Source organism: Monodelphis domestica, chromosome 5 (genome assembly GCF_027887165.1).
Source record: "Monodelphis domestica isolate mMonDom1 chromosome 5, mMonDom1.pri, whole genome shotgun sequence".
NCBI lineage: Eukaryota > Metazoa > Chordata > Mammalia > Didelphimorphia > Didelphidae > Monodelphis > Monodelphis domestica.
Window position 1 is genome coordinate 252,785,874 of NC_077231.1, and position 27,418 is coordinate 252,813,291.

General features: G+C 37.8%; 1 protein-coding gene across 4 annotated transcripts in view; it reads right to left on the bottom strand.

Moving 5' to 3' along the window:
• Positions 1–20,836, bottom strand: part of CCDC7 (coiled-coil domain containing 7) — a 291,747-nt gene extending 270,911 nt beyond the window's left edge. For 2 of the 4 annotated variants that reach the window (XR_008912401.1, XM_007504774.3), the window contains exons 1-3: positions 20,606–20,835; positions 13,382–13,686; positions 12,763–12,852 (exon numbers count right to left, since the gene is read on the bottom strand). Coding sequence is in view for 2 of the 4 variants with exons in the window: in XM_007504774.3 (XP_007504836.2) it covers positions 12,763–12,852; positions 13,382–13,597 (306 nt within the window). In the remaining 2 variants the exon portion in view is untranslated. Of the gene's footprint in view, positions 1–12,762; positions 12,853–13,381; positions 13,687–20,605 lie in introns of all 4 variants that reach the window. The other 2 variants (XR_008912402.1, XM_007504770.3) reach the window with 2 other exon arrangements.
• Between the last annotated feature and the right edge of the window lie 6,582 nt (positions 20,837–27,418).

The window sequence follows — 27,418 nt, forward strand, 5'->3', positions numbered from 1 at the left end:
GCAGTTTAAAAAGGCAAATGATACCATCAAACAAAAAGAAATTGAAGAAATAAAAAGCATAGTCACTTTACAAGCTTACAGACCAAAAAGAGATGTCCAACAGCATAGGGAAATAACCAATGGCCAAAGATGGTTCCTTTGTGGGAAAATTGGGCACATAGTGAGATTTTGCAACCAAAAGGCACAACTAGACTTAAAAAAAATGGCAAGAGATAATGGAACAACAACACAAGATACAATACAAAAAATCATTCTCAGTGCTGTGACCATGTATGTAAAAAAGCTCATCTCACGTGCCCGATCTGCAAAGCATGCAAAAATTCATTCAGCAAGGCACAAAGCCATGTTATTCATAGGTCCTATTAGGTGCTGTCAAACATAGCCAATTATGAAGCCAGATGCAAGAAGTAACACCAAAAAGCAAAGAGGGAAAGAGAAATGGGAAAAATAAAGGGGAAGGAAAGCACATGGAAATAGAATTAGGGGGTCCAAAAACAAAACACAAAACTAAAGAGCAGACAGAAGAAGAAATCCAATTAGAAAATGATATAACAGATTAGAGATAAAATCTTTGGAACAGTGAAACAAGATACAAAGAAAGGGGAAGTGAAAACAGATATTGTAACAATCTCTGGAACACAAGCTTTGAATTTATTAGGAAACTATAAATTAGAAAGCAAAAAATACAAAAGATTAGATTCAAGCAACAGTAAACTGCAACATTTCTCAGCACAAAACAAAAGTAACTTAGCAGAAAGGAAAGTTATACCTTAGAAACAAAGTTCAAGACAAAAGGAAGTAGCAAAAACAAAAGCATTAGAGTGTTCCAGAGACACTAAAAAAAATGCAACTGAATTAAAATTGAAACACATAAACAACAGAATGGTCCAATGGGAAGGTTAAAGCAATATCTCAAAACATTCATATTAGCAGGCCTCCTAGAGACAAAGACAACAGGGATAATATTACAAAAAAGAATACCAATAACATAATAGCAAAGTCAACCTTAAATCCTTATGTCAAAAATTCCAACTGTAATGATTGTATATTCACTATACTTTTGATGTTATTATAGTGAAGTCCTAAAGGGAGCTTGTTGTGAAAGGCAGCAGAGTGTAGTAAGACAGGAGCCTTAACAAGTAGACTCCTAGTCTCCATCTCTCTTGGGTGATGCTGACAAGAGGTGTTGTGAAGGTAATAAGGGATCTCCTGTTGTGAATGGATGATCGGAAGTTGCAGGAAGGTCTCTCCTATCAGGTGAACCAGGGGGTACCCCCAGATTTTCTGGCTCGAAGAGGTCAAGGAGGCAAACCTCCCCCGTGTCCTTGCCTCAGCAGGGAAGGGGTTTTGGTTGCTCTCTGTTAAGGCTGATCTATAGGCTCAGCAAGTTACCTTCCCTAAACTCCAAGAATATACCACTTGAAAGAATATATGACAGCTAAGTAAAAGGTTTAATGGACTATGGTTATAAGGCAAGTAGAGGAGTTGGAAAGAGGGAGTCAGGGTCCCTGATTTGTCCCCCTAAATACGGTCCATCACTCAAGTAGCTGGCCAGTCAACTTGAGTTTCTCCATCCTGTCCAACTAATTCTCCCAAACTATAATATAACAGGGCTAAGGAATAGTCAGAACAGGTACAAAAAGGAAAAGGGAGAGTGCCGGGCTCTTGAGCATAGAGTCCACGACCCTTTCAAGTCTGACGAATCTGACACTCTATTGAGATGCTCCTTGAGGTATCATGATTGATGAAATGACTTGGCAGAAGTAATTTCTGGATAAATGATGAATCCTTTTAAGGCTCTTGGCCAGGTATCCAGCAAGGAAAATGTTTCCTGCTTGTTCAAGGTCTCTGCTCAAAAAGTCCAGAATTCCCCATAGACCTTTGCCTCTTCTTTCTTCTTTCCCAGCATCCTCTGCTTCCAACCATCGTTGCTGTCACTCAACTCTTCTTGCAAAATTCCATTTTTTTTCTCTTTTTACAACCCACCCTTACACAACCAATAGCAATTGCGTAGGAAAAAACAAACCCAGACATTATTACACCATCCCCAAGTCTCCATGCTAATGTAATTCCATTGCAAACTGCTGATGGATTGCAAAATAAATCTTGAAAACAATAAGAGAATACTGTAGCTGAAGAACAAGACTGGGATATGGGCAAAATAGAAATACAAGCACCTATGGTCCAAGTATGCCAACAAAATGAGAATACTGAGCCTAGAGTCATGATCAAAGTGGGTAATGAAATCTATCCAGTACTCATACTGAGGCAATGAGATCTGTTCTAAAAACATCTCTTGAAGACAGCAAAATCATAAGTTACATACAAATCATAGGGGCAACAGGGAAAAAATAGAGGGTACCCAAATTAAAATCAAAGATGGTAACTCTAGGACCTATAACAACAGAACATACATTTTTATTAATCCCAGAATGTCTATCTAACCTTCTGGGAAGAGACTTTTTATGCAAAATTGGGGCAGCCATACTGTGGGAAACTGCCCGCAGCTCCCACAAGAAAGGAAAGATAGAAGTTTATCTCTTGGGGGGGAAAGGAGCTGAAGCCCTGGGGGATGGTAAGAGAGAGTCAGACACCCAATAGTATGTGAAAATCCAGCTGCACAGACTTAGCTCAGCAATTCACTTCCCAAGGACAGGAGACAGTGAAGTGTGCTTTAAGTACCAACTGTTAAGGCTTAATGATAGGGGTTAGAGAAGCAAAGGTGATTCACAGAGACAAAGGAAACTGCATAAGGAAGATTGAGCATGGCCAGAGGCCGAGCTCCAGGAGAGAGAGAGAGATAGGTGAAAGAAGTGGAAGTAAGGAAGGAAGATAAGTGGGTAAGTAGTGGGCTGGTCCTGTGTTACTCATCTTTTATTGACATTCATATGCAAGGATACATAATGCATATTAATTGGAGACACAGTGGATTGTCATTGGTTCAGATGTAAATCGTGACAAGATAGAGGCATATCTTTTCTCAGCCTGGTGAGAACAAAGAAACCTGATTTCGCACCTAAACCTGTTGGGATCAAAGTGCCTCTCTTGCCATGCGCAGAACTGAGTATGCATTCTCCTAAGACAATCTTTACATTTTGATTATTTCCCTTGTCCATACATAGGTGTGGACTGCTACACATACATTCTGATTAATCGGGGAAAATTTTTCTACATCTACAGAAAGACTCTTTAAAACATTATCCATTGGTTTTCAGGGGGCAAGTGGATGATGCAGAAGAACAGAATGCAGGTACCATATTTGAAATACCAAGTGATGTACCAGAAGGGGTTTGGCCTAGGCATTCTACAGATGTAGGGATTCTAAAGTCTGCAATGCCAGTAAAAGTCAAAGAAGAAAAACCACCAAAGATACTAAAATACAAATTAAGCAAAGAAGCAATAGAAGGAATTACTCCAATTATCCAGAGTCTGTTAGAACAGAAAATTCTCATTCCAATAATTTCATAGTATAACACATCAATTATGCCCATAAAGAAAAAAAAATGTGACTCTGTATGCAGAATACAGCGGAGATTTATTCAGGATTTGAGAGCAGTAAATAATTTCGTGAAAAAGTCCCATGCAGTGATTCTAAGCCCATCTAGCATAATTGCTGTCATCCCATGCATATCCAGATTCTACACTGTTGTGGACCTGTGCAGTGCTTATTTTAGCATTCCAATTATAAAGGAAAGCCAAAAAATCCTTGCTTTTACAGTGAATGGATCTCAGATAACTTGGGAAAGACTGCCACAAGGTTATTGCGACAGCTCAACAACATTTTGCCAAATACTGCGACAAGATGTAGAGACCATAAAATTCAAAGAAAGCAAAATAGTGCATTACATAGATAATATTTTTCTTGCATCACCATGTGCAAAAGTTTGTTATCAGGACAGTAAAAAACTCCTCAAAGAGCTATATTCGAAAAGCCATAAAGTATCTAAATCAAAGCTACAATGGGTTATGCTGTGGAAGAAAATGGGAAAGCATGCAGCAAGAGTTTAGAGCAGCTGAGACTGATGACCTGTCATTCAAATGAGAATATTCTTTTTGGGATGTGACCAGGAAAAGCAGCTTAAGAAAGGAACAGACCAACTGGAGGGTTATGTCTTTAACCTTGAAGACAGAAAGGAGAAGTTGTCTCTAATCTTTGAAGACAGAAGGAAGAAGGACAAAGTTCAGCTCTCTCTGATTTGCTCTTTTGTGATAGTGAATGAACTTCCAGACCTATCAGTCATTTCTCCCAAATTAAATATTCCACCATCCTCCAACCTAAGACTCATTGTAGTATTAGGGAAATCCCCAATCCTCTTACCTCCATTTCTTATCCTTTCCTATCTTCCCCAAATAAACCCCTTACTTAAGATAAAGAAAAGAAAGAGTATTTCATTTGAGGCCCCATAAACTCACCCTGAGTTGATTTAGAAGAAGAGGAGAGAGGAAGAAGGAATGGGGAGTGGAAGAAAAGGGAGGCTGAAGGAAAGAAGAAAGAGGGAGGAAAGAAGAAAGTAGGTAACAGCCTGATCTTTTAGTTATCAATTACTAATCAAAATAGTCCCTTATTATAATTCCTAAAGTTGGATATCTAGGATTCATCTTGGTAAAGGGGATGAGAAAGATTTCCAAAAAGAGGGTAGATGACATCCAAAAGCTTAGCGTGCCAAAGACTAAGAAACAACTGAGAGCCTTTTAGGAGTGACCGGTTTTTTTAGACAATGGATCTTAAGCTATAGCAAAATAACAAAATACCTGAAGGACTTAAGCAAAAATATAGTCACAGAACCTTTGCAACTAACAAAAGAGCATCTCCAAGCTTTGGCACACCTCAAGGAAGCAATAATAACAGCTCCAACCATGGGTATTCCAGACTACAACAAAGAATTCCATCTCTTTGTACATGAAACAAGAGGCATAGCTTCTAGAGTGTTAGTTCAAACTTTAGGACCCAATTTTAGGCCAATGGCATATTACAGCATACAGTTAGATACAGTGGAAAAAGGCGTGATTCCCTGTCTGAGAACAGTTGCAGACACAGCAACCATGATTCAAAAATCAACAGATTTGGTATTAGGTTAAAAAATTAATGTCTACTCTTCATGCCAACTAGAGACAATATTGAAGAAATGTCATCTGCAAGCATTCACACAGCAGAGACTTTCTCAATATGAGATTATATCACTAAACAATGAAAAGATCACACTGAAACATTGCAATCCGTTGAATCTGGCAACCTTAATTCCAGATCTGCCTTTTGAAGAGGAACCCATACATAATTGCCAAAAAACAATATCTTTAGTAGAGAAAACCAGAAATGACTTAAAAGACAACCCACTGGAAAACCCCAAAATAGAAATGTATTGTGGAGAAAAGTTCACCGGGGCTGTTGTAGTAACACAGAGACATTATGGTATGCATCCTTACCAAAGCATGTGAGTACTCAAGGGGCAGAGATCATGGCTATATTAAAAGCTTGTCAGATTGAGAAAAATAAAATTGTCAATATTTATACTGATTCCCAGTATGTGTTCTCAGTAATTCATGCCACAGCATAAATTTGGAGACATAGAGGATTTTTGACAAGTGCAGACAAAGAGATCATATGTGCCAAAATCATAATATAACTTCTTGAGGCTGTACAACTGCCTAAGGAAGTGGCAATAATCCGCTGCAAATCACACACAGGGGCTAAAGATCAGGTGTCCTTAAGAAACCAGAGAGTTGACAGAACAGCTAAATTCAGACCCCTCTGTGTATTAAATTTTTCACTAGTTGAACAGAACAATCTTACTAATGCCTACAATGAACAAGAAATTCAAATATGGATAAAAAAAAACTTAGGGGCCAAACAAACAGGGGGCATATGGTTTTCAGAACTAGGCAAACCCATCCTGCCTAGGACCTATTCTATCATGTGTGTAGTGCCATGCATGCATAAGGACACTATGGGACCCAAGCTGTGATTGACTCAGTGAGACAATTTTGGACTGCACCTGGAATATCCTTATATGCCATAAGGGTCTGTCAGAAATGTAAAATTTGTATGCAATTCAATCAGGGAGTGTATAAGACCAAAGGGTTAGGAAGTTGTCTCTTAGCATATAGCCCATTTGGATGTATACAAATTGACTTTATAAACATGCCAAGAGACTCCTACTAAAAGAAATCATTCCTAGATTTGGGATTCCCAGCAAATTAGACTTGGACCGTGGGACTCATTTTACTCAATCAATATTGTAGCAAGGTAAACGTAGCAAGAGAATGATTGACAGGTCTTGCTTGAGACATAGAATCTTTCCTGAGCTGGTTGAGTCAGAGTTCCAAGGGGCAGTTTTCCAATTGACACTCTGGAGCTGGAAGGAGAAGGAGAAAGGTGTGTAGTTGAGATATCCTAACCATCCATCCATCAAGCAACTGGCCTTTGAGGATCAACTGGCTGTGGGTGAGAGGAAATCTCCAGTCTTCTAGTGGATAGTTACTGGAGAACAGACCTCTACTTTGCTGAGACCACCTGAAAACACCACAACCTGGGATTCCTGATATCTGACCAACCATTGACTCTGTGTATGAGATTCTGGATTTGCTGGGGAATTTAGTCTTGATAGTCTTTAGTTAGATAGTTAGTCAGAGTAAGCTTAATTAGATAAGTAAATATAGTGGGTAAAAGTCAGATGAAAAAAACCCTTTCCCTATTCCATTCCCAAACCCTTTCCCTTACCTGTTAATAAATTCAATTTTATTTATATGTGATTCTTCCCTTATGTATACCCTTCCTTCCCCCTTTACTAAAAATCATAAAAAAGAATACTAAATGAAACTTATAAAAATCTAGGAATAGAGGCAAATTACCACACACTATATCATCCCCAAAGTTCAGGGCAAGTGGAGAGATTAAACAAAGACATCAAAACACTAATTGAGAAATGTTGTGCAGAAACACACCTAAAATGTACAGACATTCTACCATTAGTTCTGTTCCATCTTAGAACAAGACTAAGTGGGGATCTGCACATCTCCCCATTTAAAATGCTATACAGACACGCAATTTGGCAGGGAAGGGCTAGCAAACCAGCTTACATAACCATGACAGAAGGATACTGTCAATTAACCAAATACATTCAGGCTTTACCAATGAGAATAACAGAATTGCATGAAATGGGCTTAATTCAATAAATAGTACCCCTAGATTACAATTGATATAACATCAAACCAGGAGATAAAGTGTGCATTAAAAACTTCAATAGAAAAAAAACTACAGACACAAAATGGGTTGGACCACTCAAAAGTGTTGCTCACTACACCAAGTGCCATAAAAGTTGTAGGAAAAGAGCCATGGTTCCACTGTTCACACAGAAAACCTGAAAAACCTAACACCAGTGTAACAGAGATAAACAAAGAAGATAGACAAAATATAGTGCTGAGAAATGAAAACAGAAACTGTTTAACTTAAAAAAAAATACACCACAATGAAAGAGTAGTGCCACAAAATGTTCCAGACAAGGAGATCCCATCAGTCAACACAGATGACTGTCAAGTATGTAACATCGACAGAATGGAGGACAAGAAAGCTTCCCAGAGGAAAAGCAGCAAGAAAAAATGCCAAAAAGAAGAAACAAAAGATTGCAAGCTGAAATGTAAATTTGTATATATAAAAAGGACAGATGGAAAATGGGAGTAGCATGTAAGACTGGTGCAGCGTTAGCATGAAAACACACAATTAACTTCACATATTAGGGAAAATGTGCAACACTACATAGCTTGGAAGAAAGAAGGGATCTATCAGAGAACACAAGAAGTGAAAATCTGAAGAACAGCAGAAGGTGACAATGACTTTTAGGCCAATGCTAACAGGTCAAAGCACTTGGTTAACAGACAGCAACCATGGGTCCACTTGCTCTCAAAAAGACTTGGACTCTACAGAAACTGCCTCTAGAAGATCTATCCCAAGCTGTAGTGTGAGATGCAATATCCACATACTTGAACACAGCTGAACAACAAGTCTTCTGAGCTCCAGAATTGAGGTTCATGAATTCTCAAGAGGACACTATATGAGATGCCTTTGAGCCAACTGCCATCATGTAATGCAGTACAGCTTACTGGAGTTTGGTAAATAGGCTCAATTTAGAAGAAAGTGGCACCTTTTCCCCAGCTGACCAGTATAAGCACTACATGAACCTGCAGTATTGAATGCCATGCCCTAAACATCAATGACACCCTACTTTTGTGTTATGACAGCTGAGAAGAAATATAGGGCTTCATTACATCAATGAAGTGATGGCATCTGCTCTAAGATGTACCCTCTCTGGTTATAATGAAAGGAATGTCACTACCATCAACGAGATCAAGTAGAATACTAGAATCAAAAGAATTCAAAACTGATTCAAAACTGCATTCACTCACAAGTCCAACCTCCAGAAACCCAATAATCAAGATACTTTTATTCCCAAATTGTGAGAAGAGAACCAGTCACTATTATCACTGAAAACTATGTAAGCCACTGATAGTAAATCTGCCTCTAAACAAAGGAATCCCTGTATGAAAGAATATGTAAATGCTTTTATCTTCTGAAAGACTGTCTTCATATTCAAGCAGCACCAAAGAGCCTAGATGACTAGACTAAGAGGCCCTCACCAGAGTCTTGGCTCCTCTGAAGAAATAGGTAGAAAGACCCTTGGAGATCTAAAATGTCCCCAAAATCACACTGAACATCCTGCCATCTCCTCCTATCCATATTGCTTCTAGTCTATGTTCTGCAATAAATTCAAGGTAAACTTTTGGCTTAAGTCCTTATTTATATGCAATTATTTACTGTCAACAACTAATAGAAGCTCTTTTAGATTCCACAATGCCCTGAGCTCCCCTTGCTTCCTTGCTTCCCTTTGTTTCTTATCCCATGATAGCTTCATGTCTCCACAATGATACAGGCAGCTGATTTTGTTTTCTTTCTTTTACTGTGTTACTGAATTTCTATGTTCAGATAATAAAATCTTTCTAGCAAGCTGCTACCTGAAGTAGGGAGTTTCTGTGCATACTATATTCACAGAAAAGTGCATGCTTCCCATATTCTAATCTAGAATTTGTGAATTCATCCAGCTGACATTTATATAGCATTCTGAACAACAATAGTAATAGGTTAGTAACATATAAGTATATGTTACAATATATAATAAAATAATAATAGTAATACTCTTAAGGTTTATAAAACATTTTGCATACATTATCTAATTTGACCCTCACAACAACCCTATGCGGTGGGTGCTATTATAAACCCCATTTTATAGAAGAGAAAAACTGAAGTTAGGAGATTAAATGACTTATCCAGAGTTACTCGACTATTAAGAGTCTGAGGTGAGATTCAAACCTAGATCTTCCTGACTCAAAGTTGAATACTTTAACCCTTATACCACATTGTCCTTGAATGAGGCAACCAGGTATTCATTTTATTTACTGCCTTCATGACCAAAGAAGATGCTACTACTTTGTTTCTAATTAGCATCTGACAAGAAAGTAAAAATATTTTTAAACCACACCAAGTCATCTTTTCCCTTTCTCTCTCAAATAAGGAATGGGAGCATGTAGGTACATATTCTTCACAACAGAGAACTCAAGTAACCACTAGGATCCTTCAGACCTGAATAGACAATGTTCCATTCCCTCCATTCCAGACTCAATAGACCAACATCTCAGGTACTCTAAGACGACAGGGAACAAGGTCTGTTCCTTTCTGTATCCATACAGCAGCCTCCATTTAATTCTAACAGCATTTCCTTCAAGATTCAAGTACACACAGTTAAAAGGAACTATCAGAGATGAGGTGCTCTACAGCCCTGGGCAGGGATTCATCCCTCAAAGCCACAATGCTAGGTACAGCGACTAGATTGATGGTAAACACAATGTCATTTCATCTGAAAATTCTATGATCCTAGAAAGCAAGAGATGAAAAATGAGTCACTGCTTAGGTGTCTGTTTAGCTTTCAAGGTGGAAGCCTGACTTCCTAAGTGAATTTTTAGAATTTACAGCTATGAAGTTAAAACAATTTTAAATGACTTAAGTTTCTGGCCCTTAAGAGCATTCATTATCTTTAAGTAAACATTTGCAGACTTTTAAGAAACAGGGATGGCTACCTTAAACTGGCTCTTCTTTCCTTGTTTACTTTTTAATTTGTTTCACGTTTCATTTTAAGAACAATTCTAATATTCAAATGTTAAGTGTTTATTTATATGGGGCAACTAGGTGACTCAGTGGATAGAGAGCCAGACCTACATATAGTCCTGGGTTCAAATATGGCCTTGGGTATTTCCTAACTGTGTGACCCTGGGTAAGTTATTTAACCCCCATTGCCTATCCCTTACCACTCTTCTACCTTGGAATCAATATACATTATTGATCCTAAGATGGAAGGTTAGGGTTTTAAAATACATATTTAAGTCAAATCCATGGGTGATGAATCTTTTGGGTTACTGATCTAGAATGGTGTGGGTGTCCTTCAATTATTATAACTGCTAGTAAAGTGGCAGTAACAAGGGCATTTCAGGGTAATATCAAGTCCATGATACCCACAGACACCCCAGAGTCCACTATAGTTTGTATCCAAAATACTTGGGAACCTGAAATTTTCAAGTCAAGGATCAAACGAAAATGGGGCAAAAGCCATGAGGAGAAGTTGAGATCAGTATAAAAAACAGAAGTAAAGCAAGAGTCTAACCCTCACTTCATCTAAAGCATCAGGCAAGATGGCCTGTGTGTGATTCCTTTCTTGAGTAGATTTCTGGGCCTGAATAGTAGTATAATGGAAGACATAATGGAAGTATAATGGAAAACCTGAGCTATATAATGACTTATTGCCAATGTACACCTCCTTTTCTATCAGGTGGGCTGGAAAAGTATGGAATATCCACTACTAATTTGGCCATGACCAAAGTTGGATCTTAATGAAGACACATTATTGAATAAATGCAGGCAAGTTGGAAGCTATGTTCACCTATGTTATAAAGGTATATCCAGGTCCTACAAAAATTGATCCACTAAGACAAAGATAATTTCCACACCAAATCATGTCTCAGTGTCCATAAGGAATTGGCATATTTTATCCAACTTCTTTGTTCTAAACAGGGTTACAAAAATCTCCTGGACAAACCGCCCCTCCCCCCCTCCCCCCGCATTGTCCAAAAATGACTTGGTATTTGTAAAAGAGCAACACAAGGAATAGCTTATTCTACTAGGCAAGATACCACATATGCCACCTTGGCCTGGCACCATGAGGAAGCCCTGGAGATAGAGGTCCAAAAACAACCTGCATTGGGACCAGAACCCCAAGAGGTTCTTACCTACCTGGCAAAAATATCTGAGAGATCACTGCTTCTAACTGTAATCTAAAGAGGTTTGAAGTACTGATCATTCTTCTAGAGACCTGAAGCAATTTCCATCACAGTTCCACAATCTCTGGCCCCTAACTGCCAGAAGAAGTATAGCAAGAATCTCTGCCATTATGACTGCAAGCCATCCATCTCTGTAGCTACCCAATATTGTCACATCCTGCTGCAACACCTACAAGGGTCAGTGTTTAGGCAAAACTCCAAATAGGGTAAAGATAATCCTCGCCTAGTTCTAAAGAGGGGATATAGAAAAGGATGGGGTGATACCAGAGCATCTGCAGATTGCCAAGATCCAAACACTGAGAAAAATGGAAATACTGAGATCCATGCAAACAGTCGAAGTCTAGATAAGACTGGGAAGCAAACAATTCAAAGAATTCCATGGAGTTGATTGTCTGACAATCAGATTCCACAAAGTTTTATATTGTGGTTACGTGTGTTACCCACCTCCAGGCATCACTAACATGGCAGCATGGTCTCCCATGGGCTCCCCCCAACTCAACCATGCACCACTGACACAAAACACCTGTAGTTTCCAAGACAATAGAACTACCCATTTTTCAACATGCAGTTTCTAATCTCCTCTGCTCTTCTCTACTACCAAACTCTAATAGTATAAACTTTGGTGATCCAACAATATTCATAATATTGTTCCTATAGAACTAATCATTCCCTGAAGTGTTTCCTTGCAAGTCTCAGACAGAGCTCTGTGACAGTAGCCATGGGCCATGCTCCTTTCTTCCTGGAAAATTTTTGCAAGCAGTGAAAAGGGAGGTAAACCACGTAAGGCAAATTTCAAGATCAACTGTAGGATTATGATCAAGCTGTTGAGAACCAATGACTAAGAATTGAAAAGCCAAAGGAAATATTTTTCATTTCAGAAGACTGCTGCTGAATATCCTAGAAGAAGCTTACTGTCAGCACACTGCTAGGTGAAATACAAACCCAAAGATTCATAAATAACCAGTGGAGAGAGAGGGAGGTAAAATGATGGACTTAGCAGGGCAGTCTCTGAAGAGGCAGCTGGTAGGTATAAAGAAGACACTGCAATCATCTAGCCAACCAAAAGATCTTGTCTTGGAGCAGCATAGAAGATCCCAGTAGATAACATCCCTGAAGTACTGTCTGGGTAGCCAGTGGATCCTGGATAAATTAGTCCATCCCTCTAGACCTGAGTGACTTTAGAGACATAAATTACTGAACTCTGCAGATGAAAAAGGACAGTTTCATCAGGGCACCTCTTTGACAGAGCTAGCACTACTGAGTGTCCTAGTATGGTTAGTGTTCCACGTGAGGATTCATTCTGTTTATAAATCTGGACTGCAAAAGAAAACCTAATTCATTATTACTGTTAATACCTGGGCAAAAAAGATTACATATACATACAGGTGTCCTTTCTTCTTCTGACTTTGATACTTTCTCTGTCCATTCATGTTCAATGTCAAGTCCATAAGTTTGTTCTAAATTAGAAGCAATCTGCCAAACAAAAACAATAATAATAAAATAATGTGATTACAAAATTTAATTTCAATTAAAATATATCTATAAACAGACATATAACCAACCAGGAGAAGATTTATTTTGCATAGGCAGTTGTCTATTCTAGTAGCACAGTTAATTCTCTCCAGTGACACACTTCCTAGTTAATGTAATTATCTAAGTTCATTTCAGTTCACTATATTTCATTGCCTCCAAACCACTGACCCTCAAACACTTTCAGATCCAGCAAAAAAGCAAGCATTTTTTAAGTTCCTGTATGCCAGGCATTATGCTGGGCAACAAAGACACAAAACAAAAATGAAACAGTTCCTGCCCTCAAGGAGTTTGGAAGTCTATTTCCAGATAATAATAATAATAACCCATATTCTACCTACAATTCAAAGAAAGTAGTCAAATGAACTAGACTTTTTTTTAGATTTGGAAAATAGAACAGGTCTCTGGAAAGCAAGAGTTATAAGAGAAATTCAGAAATCAAAAGAATTGCAATTGTTTTAGAGTTTCTTACCTCTGTAAGATGTTTAGTAACTAGCCTAACAATCTGCTCATCATCTAAAACATTATTTGGATTTTCAGATGGAATAGCAATGGCATGTTTTAGCATTGATTCTCCTGTAGGTGGAGGAGCCAGAATCATTGGTTCAAGTTCCTGTGTAGCTTTTGCAATACTCCTTTTCTTTGCTTTAGGGAAAACTTTTTTGGAATCCGCTTCTAAATGTTCCATGTCTAGACAAAAAGAAGTTTTAGGAGCCGATGACTTCCTTTTGGTTTTTGATGTATCTTCCTAAGTTTAGATGGTAGGTTCCTGTTCTTCTGTAGAAAGAAGATTAAAATAATCAGAGAAAACTATGTTTGATTACTAAGAAAATCATACTCTTTTCAATGTACTCTACTATAAATTATATTTTAATGCAATAACTCAGAGTTATCCCAATATCTCAGCTATTTACCCTGGGTATAAATTAAGCACCTTTGAATTAGCTCTTTCAGATCAATAGAATACACATTAGCAATAAACCACAATATGCTCATCAATGTGCTTGATCTACTTTAGGAAATTTTTTAGGGATCAGTAGAATCTGGTTTAGTGAAAATTTGGAAGCCTTTGATTATCTAGATACAGATATATACAGAGAGAGATATAGGTATAGACATATATAGATACATATACATGCACACATATGTAATATGAAGTTGAGAGTATCTTCTATAATTAGGTAGAAGAGGTAAAATGCTTCCAGATTCCAGATTAAGGAACACCTAAAACATTATCACATACCTATATGAATTTTATATAATTAATAGCTAACATTTATATTGTTTACTATGTACCAGGAACTGGTCTAAACACTTGAAAATCATTATCTTATTTTGTCGCACAGCAACCCTGAGAAGTAGGTAATATTATTATCCTCATTTTACAGATTAGGAAACTGAGGCAAAGCAGTGGTTAAGTGATTTGACCAGCATCACACAGCTAGTAGATGTCAGAGACTGAATTTGAACTCAGGTCTTCTACATTCCAGGCCTTGAACTCTACCCACTGTACCATATGCATATATGTGTGTGTGTATATATGTATGTGTGTTTATATGTATGTGTATACATATGTGTGTATAAATATATACCTAGCACTGTGTATAATACTATGCAGAGTTAAAGCTTGCCTTTTCGAGCATTTCAAATTCTATATACTTCTCAGGATTCCTCCTCTCCCTAACTCAGAAGTGTGAATTCATACCTATTAGCAAGAAGGAAAAAAGTTCCCTTCTGAAGGAATGTTGAAGCTAAGGAAATCAATTAGTACCTAATGCTCTTGGTTCTTAGCTGTGAGGTCAAGAACACATCTAATCCTTAACCTACAGTAGTTGCCTTCAGATACTAAAACACCGTGAAAATGTCCCCAAGACTTCTTTTCTCCAGGCCAAAATCTCTATTTCCTCCAACTGAAGTGTATATGACATTACAATGACTCCTAAAATATTTACATTAAAACAGGGGTTCTTAACCAAGGGAGCCTGTGAACTTTTAAAAAAACATTCTAACAAATATTTTTCAATATATATGTTATATATGCAAATAGAAAGAATACAAAGAAATTACACAAGGAAAACTTTAATATTAAACACTCCACCATAGCCTATGTAGTTTGACTTAGTCATTTAAAAATTTTTTTTTTCTGAGAGATCCACAGGCTGCTTCATGCTACCAGAGGGGCTCATGACATACAAAAAGGTTAAGAATATCTACACTGAATGAAAACTTTCTGATTTTCACAATGTTTTTCTCAAAACTCCATGAAGGAGTATCATCATCCTCTTATACATAACAGAAACTTGGGCTCAGAGATGCTTTCTGTAGTCATGTGGTATAAAACTTTCCCCAAAAGATTTAAAATTATTTAAGAATAGATTGTTTGCCAGAGAGAGAAATTAGAAGGGAAGACGTGGGGTATATAGGGAAAAAAGTAAATACAAAAGCCATATTAATGACCAAGAAAGGATTGCTAAGGAGGGGGTACATTCTAAACTATATACAAAGCGAAATTTCAGGGGGTAGGAAACATCTCTAGACAACAAGTGTCCAGTAAAGTAAATTCATTTAATTTTATGTGAATTTGGCTATTCCATCAATGCATGTTGGGCTCACCTACATGAGCAAGTGGACTACAAGGTGCTCTGAATCAGTGTTAGGGCAATACCAGAAAAGGTTGCTAAACCAATAAAGACAAGTTCAACTTATAAGCATTGTACTGTTGACACAGAACAATTTTGCATTCTGAATTCATCACTTTCAATTGGGTTATACTTAATATGTTTTCAATATGTCTATAAACCCAAAGGTAAAGGAAAACAGGTAAAAACATACAAGATAATAAAATCTTATCCAAACAATGTGCAAAGTGATAACATGTTGATATAACAAAATCCTACCAAGCAATTAAGTTTAAGATGTATCTCAAGTGAAAAAAAAGTAACAAAACACTCCAAAAAATCTTCAAATGGATAAACAAGAGAATTCAAGCATGAATGAGTTTTAAAAATCATACAAAGAAATTGAGTAAGAATATGCTAAAAATGATCAGGAGGAAATTATTAAAATAATGATCAATATTAAGAATATTAGAAAATCAGAAACGATACATAAAAGCAACAAAGAGGCTCACTACAATAGAAAAGAAAATTGTAGACAATACAAAAAATATAGAAAACAGAAAATGGCTCAATTAGATACATGCCATGCAGATAAGTCATGGTTCTGGAGGAAGAATTCAAGACCCAGCAATCAAATGATTACTAGAATTTCAGGAATTTAGAAAAAGAAAACTATCTCAGCACTATATTCTAAGAAATCATTAAAAAATACTTTACAGAATTATTTTTAAAAATTCAAAGAAACCACAGGAACCTCACAAAGAAAACCTTAAGATTTCACTCGTCCAAAGGGTTGTAGTAAACAGAGGCAATATTTTCAGGTTGCAGGAAAAAAATAAAGGTATGACTTACATAAATCATAATTATAATTTTTTCAAATAAGATTAGAAACAACTGAACAAACTAGAAAAGCTATTTTTAAAATTAAGTCATAAAGCTAGAATCTGGCAAAACTGAGAATGCTATTTGAAGATGAGACAGATTTGCAAAGCACTGACTGAAAAATTCACAAAGATAGGCACTTCAAAGAAATTTTTGCTTACTAGTCAAGCTTAGAGCCAGAAAGTAAAATTAACTTAAATTCACACTTTTCAAATTAAGAAACATTAATTGGCAAAATATGAAGATCCTAACCTTTTTTACCTCATGAACTAACCAATCTGCTGAAACCTATTGACCTCTTCTCTGAATGTTTTTAAATGCATAAAATAAATACATAGGATTACAAAGAAAGTCAATAAAGTGGGGTTTACCCCCACTTTAAGTTTAAGTTTAATTTCACTTAAGTTCACAGACTCACTTAAATTTTATGCCAATACCTTGTATTAGAACATAACACTGGCTAAAACACTGTGTCACACCTGTTGGTGAGAACCAAAAGTAGAGGTTGGGAACTCGGAAAGTTTAAATCCCAAAAGGAATATGCTAACTTTGTTAATAAAGAAAAAGAAGTCATTTGACCAAGGAGTTCTGCAGTCTTTGAATTAGGTGTAATGGAGAACAACCCATAATTGGCAAATCTGTAGGTCAGGACACATTTGGGTTAGAATTTCTCTAGATGTGGAAGATTAAGGGAAACCGGGGTTCTGGTCCAGGAAAGAGGAATATTTGTTAAGGATCATCATCATAGTTTATAAATTGTTTCTTTAGTTTATATTCTTGGTTTTACAAATGAAAATATAGCTATGATTTATCAAAATATGTATTTGACATATCTTGATGGAACAAAAATTGGGTATTTAATATGATTCTAATTGGATCTATTTCATCAGCTAGGCAGGATCAATGGCTCATTCAATGGTATTAACTCATACTACAAGCATTTTAAAGCACCTACTATATGCTTGGGACTGTGCTAAGTGATGGTGATACAGACAAAAATGAAACAGTCACTGCCCCAAAGGTGCTAGTGAGACATATACATATGTAAGTATATAAAAATTTACAAAGTTAATATCTTACTATTAACACTTGATGCAAGAATGATGCCTATGTCAATAAGAGAAGTCATTTTAAAATCAAAGGTATATATAATCAAATGAAAAAATGTTCTAAATGACTCTTGATTAGAAAAATGCCAATTAAAACAACTCTGGGGTACTACCTCACAACTATCAGATTGGCCAATATGACAGTAATGAAAAGTAATAAATGTTAGAGGAAATGTGGCAAAATCAGGACACTAATGCATTGTTGGCGGAGTTATGTACTAATCTAACCATTCTGGAGGGCAATTTGGAACTTTATAGCCCAAAGGGCTATAATATGGTATAGACCCTTTGATCCTGTAATAGCACTGCAGGGTCTACATAACAAAGAGATCATAAAAAAAGAGGAAAGGACCTACTTGGACAAAAATATTTATAGCAGTTCTTTTCATAGTGGCAAAGAATTGGACACTTAGGGGATGTCAATCAATTGGGGAATGGCTGAACAAATTGTGATATATGATGGTGATGGAATAATATTGTGCTATAAGAAATGTTGAGCAGGATCATTTCAGAAAAAATGGAAAGATCTACATGAACTCATGCAGAGCAAAATAAGCAGAACTGGGAGAACACTAACACAGTAACAGCAATATTTTATGATCAACTGTGAAAAATGTTGTTACTCTCAGCAATACAATGGGACAATTCCAAAGTACTTATGACAAAAAATGCTGTCTACCTTCAGAGAAAGAACTCTTGGAGTCAGAATGCAGATCAAAGTGTACTATTTTTCATTTTAGCTTATCTGTGTTTTTATTTGGGTATTTTGGTTTTATATGAGTATTCACTTACAAAATAGAACAATATGGAAATATGTTTTGCATGATAATATATGTATAACCCAGATCAAATTGCTTACCATTTCCAAGAGGGGGATGGGAAGGGAGAGAGACAATTTGGACTTTATAATGTCAGAAAATATTTGTTGAAAATTAATATTGCATGTAATTGGGAAAATAAAATATCTTTGAATTTTAAAAAAGGAGTCATTTTTATCTATTAAATTCTGCAATACATTACAAATAAGGTCTTACCAAAGAGAGCTGATTTAATGGGCATATCAAAGAAATGTACACATGAAATAGTCATATGGAAATAATCATATGCAAAAGCAAAATAAAGCCACTGGAATAGCTGGTTGCATGCTCCATTAGAATCCTCAAACTATCAAGGGAAGACAAGTAAGACCTTCAGTAATTTGGGTAGATTCCCTAAGATGAAATCATGGGCCAAAACAGACAAGAGTGGAAGAAGATGGGCAGACATTGATAGATTGTGATCTGCATCTCTGGAAGGAATGCATAAATCATTGAAATTATAAAGTTCACTTGATTATTTATGAAGGATGAAATGAGATCATAGAGTATAAAATGAGAATGTCAGTTCTGCCTCAGGAACCAGGAATGGCAAAGAAGTAGAATTACCACTGTACACCTATACATTTGGCATTATTACATGAAAACATTAATAAAGCTAATTCAGGAGCAAGAGGCAAGATTAGTCAGAAAGTTAAAATAGGATGTAGAATTTCAAACATTTGTGTAAAAGCACTATAGCTTACCAAATGGAGAACCTAACAAGCCATTTTTTTTTAAACCCTTACCTTCTGTCTTAGTATCAACTCTAAAACCGAAGAGCAGCAAGGGCTAGGCAACTCAGGCTAAGTGACTTATCCATGTCACACAGCTAATGAGTGTCAGAGGCCAAATTTGAACCCCAGTCCTCCTGACTCCAGACCTGATCCTCTAGTTACTATATTACCTAGCTTCCCCTTATTTTGACATAGACTTAGATCTAAGTAGACTCAAGATAAAGAACATTCTGAAGAGTGCCAGAAATGGAAAATGGTGGATGCTAGGAATAAAGGTTATTATAACAAATAATGTGATATTCTCTAATAACTGCCTCAGATGAGAATGGTTTGTAAGACTACTTGGCCTTGGAATGATAAATGAAGTAGCACAAGAAGAATCCTTCCTCATCCTTTATATAACCAAGGAAGCTAAGCAGGGTATCATGAAATGGACGAATGAATATTGAACTAGGAAAGATAGCTAACTATACATTCCAAAACAATAGGTATAGGTTTTTTTGTGATAAACTCCTAAACGGAACCATTTCATATTATTTGTGATGTGTTTTGATGGACAGACCCAAGAAGAACTGGATATTTGCATTTACAAAGTTTGTGATGGGCAGAGTGGATAGGTTGCTATCTGCTTCTTTGTAAAGAAAGAAATAAACCCAATAAGATTGTGGAGTTGAGTATTTACATAGGAAAAAATGGGACTAGAAATGGCTCACATCTCCAGCTGCCCTTGAGCTTCTCAACAAACAAAAGGTCTATTCTAGGACTGTTACAAGTTGACACAACAAACTCAGATCACAGTAATGAGTATTCGCCAAGCACTAAGGGTTAAAGTGATCAGAGGGAGGGCTTGAAATACGAATAGCTATCAGTATGGAGCTGATAAGGAAGCAAAGGTAATAAACAAATATGGGGAAAGGCCTAGCTTTAACCCACTCGTCCATAGTCCCCATTGACAGTTGTGCTCTGCCCATACTGTGATGGATGGATGCTCAGCTTGGAAGTTCAGAATCATCTAAGTGGTATATTCTATCCTATTAGCTTCCCTGGGGGGAGGAGGGAGGAAAGAGGGGAGAGGGGAGGGGAGGGGTCGCGGTCGCTGTCGTCCCCGCCCCCCCATTAAGGAGGGAGGGGGAAGAAAAGTTGAGGGAGGAAAAATAATTAAGTGAAAGGGTGGTGGGAGGGGCAAAAAGGGAGAGAAAGGGAACAGGGAGAAAGAGGGAGAAAAAGAAAGAGGAAAGTGAAGGGGAATGGGAAGAAGGTAAGGGAGAAAAAGAGGGAGACAGGAGTAATTAGAGATTCTTCTCCAGAAATCGGAGGAAAGCCCGGAAGGAAGAGGGTGAAATAGATAAAGGAAGGGGATGAGGAGGAAAACGGGGTAAGGAAAATGGGGCAGGGACAACGGACTGCCCCGACGCTCTTTGGCTGGCCGGGAAGGGCAGGCGTCGCACCTCCCGACACACGCTGGGGGAGGGCTGCCAACACCTCTTTATACCTACTCGAGGTTGTTTGAGGTCAAGGAGAATGCTAGCTGGTTGTCTGGTGGTTAAGGCGGTAGAAGAAGCCCGTTTTCAGGGGGTGATGGTTTTTTGGAGGGTCTGAGTAATTTCGGGCCTATCTAGCCCGCCCAAAGGGGGGCACCCACTGCCCCCTCACCCCCCCCTTGACCTCCCGCTTAGCTGACATCAGCGTGGGGCCCCTGGGTCAACAACGGCTCCTAGCTCTCCTCGCGCATGCGTAGCACGGGCTAAGAGGCTCAGCCGTGTGCAGCAGGCAGTGAGTAGAGCGAACCCGGTAGGAGCTGAAGTGGGGAACTGAGCTCGCGCAGAGGATAGCGCAAGCGCAGACTGAGCCTCTAGGCCTGCCACTTCGCCGCTAGGGCATCCCCTTTTTTTAGGTCGTAAGAGCGTGGTGTGGCAACTTCGGTCACCTCGCCCTTCAGGCAGTTCATGCCAGCTTCGCCGACGACCTTAGGCCCCATGCCCGCAAACCATGATAAAAATGAGAGCGAGAAGAGTGTCGGAAAGGAAGCAACCGGAGTCCTGCGGAAGGAAGGTGGCCTCCGCTGCAACGCCCCATAATGGGAAACCGAAAGGACCGGGCCCTTCCCCGCCCTTCTCCCTCCTCCCTTCCCCCACAAGTTCCTGTTCGCATAGCAGGCATCTGACAGTGCCCCTTGGCTTCTCTTAACCGTTCAGAAGCTCCCAGCGGTCCCCCACATTAGGATTTTTTAACCTAGCGACTTGTCAACATGGAATCTAGGAATCCCAAACTTGTAGCCTAGTAAGATCTGATGACTAACTTGTAAATTGGAGACCCCAAAGCTTGTCCTTGTTCCCTTTTCCCATGAGAATCCACCCTGAAAGGAAAACAAGGCTAGCAGCTTCAGATTGAGTGGGGGACCCTCAGGGGAATGACAATCCTAGTTGAGGGGGACTAAGAATATTCTAAGGACCCCCTTTGTTTTAGGTAGTCTCCCCTATTGTATCATACTCTTTTTCCAAGAAGATCCACACCAAGGCAGGAACCATCCTTTAGTATCCATTGTAAGTAGCCCCTTCTCTTACACTTTAGCCTCTAACTATGATTCCTTTCCCAAGCTTGATTGTATCCTGTCAATGCAGTTTGAACACTCCCATTTTCCTTGTAGCTATAGCAAGGTCAATGATCTTTCCCTGCTCCTGGATTCCCCAAATTGTATATAAGTTCCTCAAATTCTTTTGTTCCCTGGAGTGTCATCTAGTGTGGTGACACTCCCAGGGGTCAGTGACCAGAGGGGCCAGAGTTCCATCGCCAGTGGAGGCCTACTAGCACTGAACCCCTTTTGCCCTTGCTTAAAGAGTGATTTTGACTATTTAATAGTTCTGTGTTTTTTCCCAGGCAACAGACTGTTAACCTTTTTTTAAAGACTGTTGTGATTACTGGATTTAATCAATGGTTTCATTTGTCATCTTATGTATTGAATGCATTTAAGAAACATTAGTTCTGGGACCGGCCAGGGGTCTCAGTGTGTTGACAGCCAGACAGGAAGATGGGAGGTCTTGGGTTCAAATGTGACCTCAGACACTAGGTGTGCTCCTGGGCAAGTCACTTAGCCCTCATTGCTTAGCCCTTTCCACTCTTCCATCTTGGAACCAATACATAGTATTGGTTCTATGACAAAGGAAGGGTTTAAAAAAAATTAATTCTGAAAGAGGGTCCGCAAGCTTCACCACACCACCAAAGATTTGGTACCTCTGTTCCAGAAGAAAGTCTATAAACTTTTTAGTCTTAACATTTATTCCACAATATGTCTCCCACCTGCCTGTTTTAATTTTATTTCATATTCTGGCCCTCCAGGCACTCTCCATTTTTTATTTTAATTTGAACTGGCCTACAGGCCTGATGGGTTGTTCCTTGTAAGCAATATACAATCTCCTATCTCCATGTCTTTGTACAAGGGATCAAAGGTGGCTAGAACACCCTCCAGCCATGCCTCACTGCTGTAATAAAGCCTTTTGAAATAATTTTGTTTCTTGGAGCCAAAGGTTGGGTGAAAGGTGGATACTGGGGGTAGACCAGCAGCCCTAAAAAAGGGCTTGGTATACCCTTATGTCAGAGGGGCTTAAACATCCCCCTCCACCAACCCCCAGTGGAATCATCATCATGATAGCTTGTATTTAGAATAGCCCTTTTATAAATGTTCTCATTTGATTTTCAAAATAACTATTAAATTTTCACAATAACCACAAAGTTAAGCCGGTAACGTTGCACCTAGGTCATTAAGATGTTGTGACAGTCAAACGATTTATTTATAAAATGTTTTTCATCTCACTCCCATATACCAAGATAAAGTCAAAATGGGCATATGATTTAGACAGTAAGGGTGATAACAAATTAGGGGAGCATAAAATAGTTCACCTGTCAGATCTATGGAGAAAGGAAGAATTTATGACCACCCAAGAGTTAGAGAACATTGCTTTGCAAACCTTAAAGTGCTGTTGATATATAAATAAATCCATATCACAAAAGTAATTATAACAAGGGCCTTTAATGAGAGCAGACAGTTTATAATCTGAGAAAGCACACAGAATGACAGACCTGTGACGCCTCACTTCCAAGGAATTTATAGAAAATAAAGACTCTAATTGGGTTAATTGAATTCACTGGGGCATGAATGAGTACAATGTGCTTGAGGTTTTGATTGTCTTCAGCTGAGATTTGGCTGGGGGTGATTGATAGGTCCTTGAGAATTTAATTTTTGATCAAGGACAAAGGTCATTCTGGAGGTTTCTTGCAAATAAGGTTGTCAGTACTTAAATACTAGTTATTACTATAAAGGTTATTTTGCATCCTAGGAAACTGAGGCAGAGTGAGATTAAGTGACTTACCCAAGGTCATATATCCAGTAAGGAAAGAAGGCTGAAGTTAAAATGAGATTTTTCTGACTTCAAGACCAGGTCTCTCTCAATGGATGAGGTAAGTAGATAGGTAAGCTAACTGCCTTCAAGAGAAGGGCGCTGGTTTGGTTTTTATTAGTTTCAGGGCTTTTTGTTGTTTTTTGCTTAGTAGCTCCTAGCACTTAGTACAGCCTCTTACACAGGTAGCACTCATTTAATAAAGGTTTATTTAATTGAATTGTTGAATGAGGCGTGGAAGCTCTCAGGCAACACCTACATACCCTCCTCTGCAGCCCTTCCACTTACAAATCTCCCAGGACCAGTCGCTGGTACCACTTTTCCTCCAAGCAGAATATCAGATGCAAGAGCGATCAAATTCTGTTTAAATTACTTTTTGTCATGGGAAGGGGTTATGTTTCTTTTTTTATTGCTAGAAGTGACAAAAGAATGATGAAAGAAGATCATTAGCATGGAAAATGTTATAACAGGATGTCAGAAAGGGTAATAACTTCTTTGAATTTAGCCAGGAAGAGAACTCTAAGGAACCTTGCAGAGGGCAGTTTCATTTGAGTAAATGAAGTCAAAAGCCAAATTGCAATGGATAGAAGAATCTCAGAAGAAAAGAAATGGAAGCAACAAATGTAAAACGAGCTCCAGATCCTTTGTTACTTTATCCTGCTTAGCTAAGATTAAATATAGGCTGAAGTGATTAAATACAATGATTATCCCATTTACATATATATACACACACACACAAATATATGCCAGTGTATGTATATATGTGTATACATTTACAGATATGTATGCTTTACATATTTCTTATGCCTGCTTTATATACTTCTAGATGTATATATGTATATATAAACATCTAAATGTGTATATATATGTACTCATACATATATAAGCATATAAAGCAGTCTTCAAAAATGCAAGAAGACCTGTGCTTTGGATATGATCGATTTGATCATAGGTTAAGTGCTAATCGGTAGAAGAATTCCAGAAAAGTTACAAAGATTTTTTTCAAATTCTTAATTGTTCAAAATATTTAAATTGTCACAACTTTTGGGAAGTATATGTAATGGTAGGTAAATACTAGTTATTACTATATGGCACAGGTAACTGGAGGACACTTAAGTCCAAGAATTGGGAACTTAACATTCCTAGTCATAGCCCTAGTAACAAGATGGGAGTATCTTAAAATGCACAGGTAACTGCCCACTTGCCCTTCATTCCATGAACCACCATACTGGTCAAAACCACATACTCCTGAAGTCTGCATAAAGCTAGAGAATTCTAGAACCTCGAGGCTGGAAAAGATCCTAAAGACCAGCTACCCTGTGCCCTCATTTTACAGCTGAGGAAAATTTGTTTATTCTTGGCCCTGCCCCCAACCCTCTGATAGTACACATTTGTGGAAAAATAAAAGTGTTTTCAGCCTCAATACAACTTTTTAAATTCATCAGTATTACTAGCAAAAGTGTACCCTTTCTTTTTAAAGGGTAAAAGAAACAAAATAATTTAGGTTAATTTGTAATGAATTTGAGATCCTAGATTGAGAACATCTAGTCTAACCCCTTCATTTTACAAATAATGAAAATGAGGCCCAAAGATGTGAAATGATTTGCCGAAGGTCAACTTCTCATAAAGAAATATTAGTCCTATGTATATTTGTATATATAGGGGGCAGTATCCCTGCCCCCTAACCCTGCTCCCTCCATTTTATGTTTCACTAATAAAAATAAATGATTTTTAAAGTATACAGTACTATATATACTTATTTTATGACTATACAACTATAATGTGTTTTGACTCTACAATATATTGCATTGTAGTTTCTGTTGCTATTGTTTTCCTTTAAAGTTGAAAATTTTATTTAAAATATAAAAGCAAGATATGATACCTTCATAAGAAGTTAGAAAGAGTAGCTTGTTGTTTTATTATACATTGGGAGAGAGAAGAGTGGAATATAACCAATGTTGATGCTCTTAACAATCATATCCTTAGAATACTAATCATCTGATAATAAAGGAAGTTGTATAATATAAAGTCAGAGTTTTCACCATATCTGCTTCATAATAAAAAAATAATCACTCACTGATCACCTCTTACACGCTATTAGTGTTTAATACATTATGTACCGGTGATTTAATAATAGCAATAATAATTAGCATTTATATGGCACCTACCATATGCAAGCATTGTCCAATATCTTAATTTGTCCTCAACACAACCCTGAGAGGTAAATGTATTATCCCCATTTTAAGTTCAGCAAACTGAGGCAAACAAGTTAAGTGACTTGCCTCCACTTACAAGGTATGAGGTCAAATTTGAACTCAAATCTCCCTGACCCCAACCCCAATATCCTATCCAGTGTACCATCAACTATTAGTACAAATGACTCCATTTATCCAACTTTCTAAAAACACACACATAATTTTAACATTAGTATGTTGAGATAGTTACTCCAATTACAGAGAAGCCTCAGAATTCCTATCATACATTTAAAACATTAATGTGTATTCAGTTCAACATGTCCAAGTTCAACTTATATATCATTTTTCAAGAATATGCTGCACAAATTGAAATCGATTTTTATGTAAGTAGCAAGGACCCATAAAAGGGAAACTTCTCAGAGGAGGTAAGTTTGCAGCTAGATTTTGTGGGAAATGAGGATAATGTATTTGTAAAGACAAGTGAGAAAAATGTTCCTTATGGGAGAATGGTATATATAAAAAAACAGAAAAGGAGAAACAACCAAGTCACACTGAGGGAATAGCAAGTAAATTGGGTGGTCTGGAGAAAAGTGTTTATGGAATTAAGAGATGATATGGTATCGAAGGCCAAAAATAGAAATCATCTACTTGTTTATAGCACCTTGTTTTCAAACATATATTCTAGCTCGGAGCTTCTGGAATTCAACATTCTGGAAGCTCTCCCTTCAAAAGTTCCACTGCCTCAAAGTTTCATTCAGTGAACAGATTATGTGAAAAATTCCCCAGGCAATTCCAAGACCCAAATCAAATTATATAGGAGGGCAATGACAAATCCATAATCACAAGAAAACTAAAAAATAAAGACAACCTCTAGAAATAGAAATGCCCTAAGTTTTATGAAGAAGAATCAAGGGAAGTATTTTTAAGGGAGTATTAAAAGAATACAGTCTTCCTTCAAAACACACACACTCCTGTCCCCCTCTCCTCCTTTTGATTCAGACCAGAAGGATCTCTAATAAATAATAATATTAATAATAATTCTCTCAGAATTTAAAAACCAGAGGAGTCAGAGTCTAGAAATTGTGTCTTTAATTGGACAGGAACAGAGGATGTGCACAATGTGACACAGCAGGTACTGTCTTCCCAGAGTGCCCAGCTCCCACTGTCAGGGGCTTTTTAAGCTAAAACTACAAAGAGGAGGGGAGTGGGGAGCATACAGCACCGAGCAGGATAAATGACATCATGAGATTAAGTACAAAATGATTGGTTGCAGAATTGAGGCATAAGGATCAACATGATTGGTTGGAAATTTGGTAATTGAGAACCAGCAATGAACCCCATCTTTCCCACAGGACTTAAGCTTATTGTTGGAGTTCAGGTACAAGATAATGACCTAGATTTTTGGACAGCAAATCAGACATCCTTGAAGAGTGGTTTGGTAGTTAAAGATAACAGACCGGACAACTCCTTTTCTTTCACGTACAGTCCTCCAAGGCCCGCACAGATTATTAGCAGAAAAGCTGAATTTCGAAACTTAACCCATTACAGACCAGCTGAAGCAATCATAATTATAGGAAACAGGCAAGAGCACAACTTTGGTCCTCTGCTCAGACCTGTGATGAATCATTCTAAACCTCTTCAAAAAAACAAGAGCTCTACTAAGAATGGCAGAATTAAGTTCATTTTACATACTTAAACACACACCAGAAAAGAGCTCTAA